Here is a 6,099-nt window from a genome sequence, read left to right on the forward strand (position 1 = left end):
GCAATTAATTGAAACTGACAAGTGAAAGTAATTTTTTAATTTCCAGTCTTTGCGAGATCCTGATGGCAATCAATACCATCCTTACGAATACAGCCTTCAACAGTCTGCGGATGGTAATGTTCTGTTAGTGCCAAGGAATCAGACGAATTCTCACCATCCCCGTTCTACAACGATGGAACCGAAAACGAAATCTAACCCAGAACACAAGGAATGAAATGATCCATGGGGTTCTGTTTAAAATACTGTTTTCTTCGTACGCTCAACGTACTTAAAGTGTTATGAAGACGCGGTGCTGAGAACGAAAATTATTTAGGATTATTAAATACAATAACATAGAAACGATTCATGTTGGAAGAATTTCACTGCTTAACGTTTTATATGTCTCACGTCATATTTGTTAACGATAACTTTCAAAACTATTTCGAAAACTCACATTGAGTTACGTCTTTCTATACAACTAGAAAATAAACCTATAAACACCGCTTGTACATATAGTAATATAAAATGATCGAATAATCTATACGAATAGATAAAATGTAAACAAGATGCTATAAATCTGTGTTACGTTTAAGCAGAAAAATCTTCATTCATTATTTCAGTCAATGGTATGGACATGTTCCTTGAGAAAGGAAGAGAGCGTAATACCATGTAGTATATATTCAATGTAACATTATTTTTATATTGAAATTCATCGAAATATTATTCAACTGTTACAATTGAAATAATTTTTCTTTTGTTCCCTTTTTTTCTTTCTTCCAGCATACGTGAATATTGCTTGTTAATTTTCAGAGCTCGTATATGTGCGTGTATGTTTTTTATATGCAGTGATTGTATTTTCTATATATATATATATATGTATGTATATATAGAAAATAATCATTATTAAACATGGTTCTCTTTTTATGAAAAGGAAGTCTAACACATTTCGATGCAGTTGTTTTATCTATGAATATTACATGATGATTATTATATGATGAATATTATATGATCTAACTAATATATAGCTGACATAGATTTTAAGTGGCAACGATTGTATCGAAACGTGATTACACAATAATTTTACTCTACCGAAGCTACTTCCACGATCACGCAATTTTTTCAAACTTTATGCGTGTACACATACTTTGATAAAATTGAAACGAACACTCGTATAAGATAATTTAATAAAAGTGTGACGAAACATAATTAATAATGATGTCGGTCGAAAAAAAAAATCTTTTTTGTTACTACTTGAATAGTCATGTGATTTAAAAATGTTCATAATTTGTACGGCAAAAGTATAAAGAGTGTGTAACGCGACATTAATTCTGCATTTGAAATGGAAATAAAATAAAAAGAACAATTAAAATGATAAAAGGCAAATGTCTGAGACATTGGACGCAACGTATTGTTCTAGAAACTATTTCACGTTCTGTACAGAAAACTTCGCGAAAAGTTGGCGTAGTCCATTCAAGCAAAATAATAATAATAAATTGTAATATACAATGACGAAGAATATGTAGTACATAATGTAAGTATGTGCATACATTCATAGCAATGTGTTGAACTGCTACACTATTGATAATAGTATTGATCAAAATATGAACAAACATAGTAAATACACATATTTTTATAAAGTAAGAGACGAATGAAGTTCAGGTATATCACATTTGCCTTTTTATGTATATATATGAATGTAGTTAGTATAATTTTCTATAAATACTATATATATAAATATATAAAGAAAAGTATGTATTTATGTATATGCATGTATATATATATAAATACATATATATAAAATAATAATGAGATATATGTTATAATGTTAAAAACAAACGAAACATGAAAACCGTTTATGCCGACAATTTATAATAGTCAACTCTTTATTAATATTTACATACACAATTGTATTTATACTATTGGGTGTAGGCTGTCTTTACATATTGTACTTAGCGAGTGGAGATCATATTGTTAAAGACTACTATAAAAGAAATAATTTATAATAACTCTGTTCGTATACTGTACAAACGAACCACATTTATATGAAATTTTAATTCCATCTGATCAGATTTTAAGATCTCCCATGTCATTAAATTTCTATATTGTATAAATAAAGCTGAATAAACCTTTGGGGAAAGTACTGAATGTACTTTGGTATGATATGTGTATGTTACTTATCCACTCTTGAATTATTTAAAGAAAATGAAAGAATTTGTATTTTTTATTCAAAACATCAGTGAAGCATTGTTGTAAGTGATATTAAATTACAGAATTGTATTTGCACAAATATACTATTTGTATGTAACAAACATGAGTAATTTTTTTTACTTTTAAAATAAAAATACTGTTCTGCAGGACAGAATAGTAACAAATTTATTGATTTTTACGTCACATTTTGTCTTTATTTATGTCGTTATTTAATACATTTTTAATAATTTTATTAAATTAGATTAAATAGAATTGCTCTTTTTTTAGTATATTTAAATCGTAAAACGTTATCGCAAAATGGAGACCGTCGTAAAACGGGTTCTGTTTATATTTGTTTATCGTTTGTTTGCGCAAGTTATTTTCCGTCAAAAACTATACAAAATTTATTTAAAAACTTACATCTTCGATAGCTTCCAGGAATCCTGGATCAGGATAGCATCAGAGTGGGGAAATATTTCGAAGTGTTACCTCATCCACGTCTCATCTCAAAATTACTGTAACTGAAACATATTTCGCCCTCTACTTTCAGTTTTTTTTAAATTTGGCATTAGAGTTAACATTTCGGATATTACAGTAACCGGTGTAGTTGCTAAGAAACTTATTTATTCATGGCGCCTAACCAGTGGTTGAATTTAATTCAAAGTGCTCAAAAAATTGCAATTATTAAAGATGGTAAGGTGACTTAAAAATTTATCACTTGATTATTGATATCTGAGTTATTTTGTTCGTTTTTCCATAAAAATTCTTTTCTGATAATAATTATAAACGTAATATTGTGAAATGTATACTTTTAACCTCTAAAGTGTTTGATCAATACTTTGATAAATGTCATTTAAAATGTTTGCTGTACAATTACTTGTAGCTCTATCACCTTTTTTACATTTAAGTTTTATATGTATAATGCATTACTAAGTGTAGATTTTAATAATATACTTAATAGTTTATTGATTTAATAGTAATATTTTAGGCTAAACCTAAACAATCTCTGCAGTCAGAAACCCAATGAAAGTATTGTTAGAATCTTGATTCAATGTTTTCTATTTCATGAAAAATATTATTATGATTCTATGTTTAGGAAAAAGAAAAGTTCATTTTTTATTGGAGGATGGTAGGGAAATGGTAGAAGAATATCATTTAGAAACGAATGTGTTACTACGGAGAGCATGGAAAGAAACAGGTAAACTTGGTCAAAACACAGGTTGGAATATTGAAATTGGAGATCCTGAGCCTATGCAAAATAATATTGAAGTTTATGGAATTCAGGAAAGTTCGAGTAATGTATGTAAATATGTTCTATAGGAATAATTACTAGGAATGTAACCTTAGATGTTACTTGTGTCTGATAAACATATTTAGAGTGGAAAAGTTAAAACTATGGAGTATAACTAATAATAATCATATGCATTTAATAGCCATTCATTACTAGACGGATAACAAAAACTTCACTCGAATGGCGCATAAGAAATTTGCCATATCCATTGGATGTGTACTCAGTAGTTGCAGAGGCTGATGGAACAATAACTGTTCGTACAAGTAATAAGAAATACTTCAAAAAGATAAGAGTTCCAGATTTAGAACGTATCGGATTAAATCCTGAACAGGACAGGATATCTTTTATCCATCAATACAACACATTGATCATAACGGTATGAAGAACATTTTCATTTTCATCATTATTAATTCATAAATCCTATGTTTTCATGTTTTATAGTATAAAAAGCCACCAGCGCTTTTGGACTTAGAGAAAAAGGTGTTGGGTGAGATATTGCAATTAAAAGCAAGTAGAGAGGGTGACGTAAAGTGTCCGACGAGCTAATAAAAACCTTCGATTTTTAAAACTATTTTCTTCTTCGTTTTGCCCATAGTCATATTTAAAAAATTCATTTAAAAAAGTATGTTCATGTAGAACAAAAAAAAAAATGAAAGGTTAGGGAATTAAAAATAATTTTTCGGCGAATTATTTACTAGGAATTATGTGGATTCACTTACCAAGCATATTTCAATATTTGATGAAAAAACATTGGAAGTAAGGTATTAAAAGTAAGCTTCTGTTTAAAGGAAGCATTTCTTTAATACTTCAAAACACTTAATACTATTTGTGTGAAATATATTTGAAATGATCGATGAATTTAGTAAGAGACCAATTGAATTTGTCAAAATAGTTGCGCGCGAAAATCGAGAGATCGATCGATCGTTCTGCGTCGCGTTAATATCGACTGCGTCCGCTGCTGCGTATGTGTGCAGTGTTAGTGGTTTGCATTTTGGTGTTATGCTTTTAAGTTCTTATAAAAATACCCGAATAAACAACGAATATGCCGAAGTCCATACCCGAGAGGTAAGCATTAATTGTGTTTCATTTTACATAACACCGATAACTTTATTCAAGCATTCAATGTTGTTTATTCGTCTCGATCGGAGGTCACATTGTAAAGAGGTTATGTTGTGCCGACTTTTCCCAATGTTTTTAACATGTCTTTCTTAGGCTTAGATTAATATAATTTATGTTTAATTATGAATCGAAAAGCTATTCGTAGAAATTTAAATTTATGTTCTATTTAACTGTGATTTAGTAATAAATATTTGATGTATCTAAACGTATATTTGACGCGGGTATGTATGGCGACTGACTTATCAATTGAGAGGTGTTCGTCGTTCTTAGAGTTTTCCAAAGATGGCGCTATTATATTTGATTGAAATAGTGTGGCAAGTACAAATTCAAATACTTTTCATTTCTAACTACGAATCCTTATCATTTATTGTAGAGATATCGTACCGCTAGTGTAAATGATATGTCTTCTTTCTATACCTCTTTTTTTCCTTTTTGTTTATACTCACCTGTTGCATCTATCTGTCCATTCAAATAACATATGTGTTTTATGTTCGTTTACGTGTACGTGCGTATTTTGTGTAATTTTAAACCTTTTCAACGTCATCATTATTATTCTTACAGATGGCTCGAATACAAACCTTACGGCAAGGTTATAAGTGGTACGAAAATCTTGCCGTTCAAAGTACCGCTGAAGGAAGTGAGTACTATCTACGAATAAATAAATAATTTAATTTTAAAGTTAGAATTATTTTCGTGCATTGGAAAGATTTTCTTCATTTATAATTTTTACGCGAGACATCATTTTCACGTGATAATCGATAGTGGAAAATTTTAAAGAATACCCTAAAGTTGTTACGGTTCTTAAGTTGCAACTGCTACAAGTGTTTTCGAGGTCACTTGAAGTATTGTTCTTTCTCTTTCTTTTCATTTACGATATCCCGTTAATTGTCTTTTTGTCAATAAATAATGGTAGCATAACCGAACGTAACATATCCATAGAAAACGTTCATATTAAAACTAGTAGTACAGTAATATGTTTATTAATAGGTTTATAAATAAATTCCTAACGGCCCTCGGGGGCTGTAGCATGCGAATATGCAGCTTCAGTACGGGCTTAGCGACCCCGGGGTACCTCAGCTAGACGGGGGCCAGTGGGCCCCAGCAATCGTGTACAAAAGACGAGACTAACGTACATTTAATATATTAAATGTCGTGTTTGTATTTCATGTGGTCGTGTTTATATAAATAGACAATCTAATTTCATAGATATTCATGTTGTAACAGTAATGGAGTAAAATGAATCGTGCACAATTCAGTAATGTAAACATAAAACATAAAATATCGTGCATCTATTACTTATTAATAAAGCGAAAGAAACTTTTGGGACAACCTAATACATACAGAGTTACGACAACGCGAACTAAACCAAAATTAAGGAGTTACGTAAGGCAAAGTAATGTCAAGAAGTATTGAAATAATTGTATCGTGATTAATGGATTCAGTGTAATAACTGAAGTGAGAGTTACGCATTTGAAAAAAACCAAGCAAAAATAATTCCTAACGCCATCTTTGGAAATCCTTTT

The 6,099-nt window shown here is 30.0% G+C and overlaps 3 protein-coding genes across 9 annotated transcripts in view; all 3 read left to right on the forward strand.

Moving 5' to 3' along the window:
- The window catches only part of LOC128889837 (segmentation protein cap'n'collar), a 99,241-nt gene extending 97,105 nt beyond the window's left edge, over window positions 1–2,136 (forward strand). For all 6 annotated transcript variants that reach the window (XM_054147847.1, XM_054147851.1, XM_054147845.1 and 3 more), the window contains exon 13: window positions 47–2,136. In XM_054147847.1, the coding sequence (XP_054003822.1) occupies window positions 47–214 (168 nt within the window). In that variant the 3' untranslated portion in view covers window positions 215–2,136. The remainder of the gene's footprint in view (window positions 1–46) is intronic.
- A 487-nt stretch (window positions 2,137–2,623) lies between these two features.
- LOC128889866 (protein DPCD) lies at window positions 2,624–4,057 on the forward strand. Of its 2 annotated transcripts, XM_054147910.1 has the most exons (5): window positions 2,665–2,683; window positions 2,762–2,859; window positions 3,263–3,465; window positions 3,600–3,833; window positions 3,899–4,057. In XM_054147910.1, exons 2-5 carry the CDS (start codon window positions 2,796–2,798, stop codon window positions 4,001–4,003), a joined length of 606 nt encoding a protein of 201 aa, XP_054003885.1. In that variant the 5' UTR covers window positions 2,665–2,683; window positions 2,762–2,795; the 3' UTR covers window positions 4,004–4,057. The 2 variants fall into 2 exon arrangements, with proteins under 2 accessions (XP_054003884.1, XP_054003885.1); XM_054147909.1 differs by having other exon boundaries at window positions 2,624–2,859.
- A 125-nt stretch (window positions 4,058–4,182) lies between these two features.
- The window catches only part of LOC128889851 (WW domain-binding protein 11-like), a 33,291-nt gene continuing 31,374 nt past the window's right edge, over window positions 4,183–6,099 (forward strand). Inside the window, exons 1-2 of the mRNA XM_054147874.1 lie at window positions 4,183–4,522; window positions 5,138–5,213. Coding sequence (XP_054003849.1) covers window positions 4,500–4,522; window positions 5,138–5,213 — 99 coding nt within the window. The 5' untranslated portion in view covers window positions 4,183–4,499. The remainder of the gene's footprint in view (window positions 4,523–5,137; window positions 5,214–6,099) is intronic.

Source organism: Hylaeus anthracinus, unplaced genomic scaffold (assembly GCF_026225885.1).
Source record: "Hylaeus anthracinus isolate JK02 unplaced genomic scaffold, UHH_iyHylAnth1.0_haploid 11997, whole genome shotgun sequence".
Classification (NCBI taxonomy): domain Eukaryota; kingdom Metazoa; phylum Arthropoda; class Insecta; order Hymenoptera; family Colletidae; genus Hylaeus; species Hylaeus anthracinus.

Excerpts from the sequence above, each read along its gene's own strand:
- LOC128889866 (XM_054147909.1), top strand. The coding sequence starts at position 2,796 with ATGGCGCCTAACCAGTGGTTGAATTTAATTCAAAGTGCTCAAAAAATT. Across the intron at positions 2,860-3,262 it reads AATTGCAATTATTAAAGATG|GAAAAAGAAAAGTTCATTTT; the intron begins GTAAGGTGACTT and ends TTCTATGTTTAG. Across the intron at positions 3,466-3,599 it reads TTCAGGAAAGTTCGAGTAAT|CCATTCATTACTAGACGGAT; the intron begins GTATGTAAATAT and ends TGCATTTAATAG.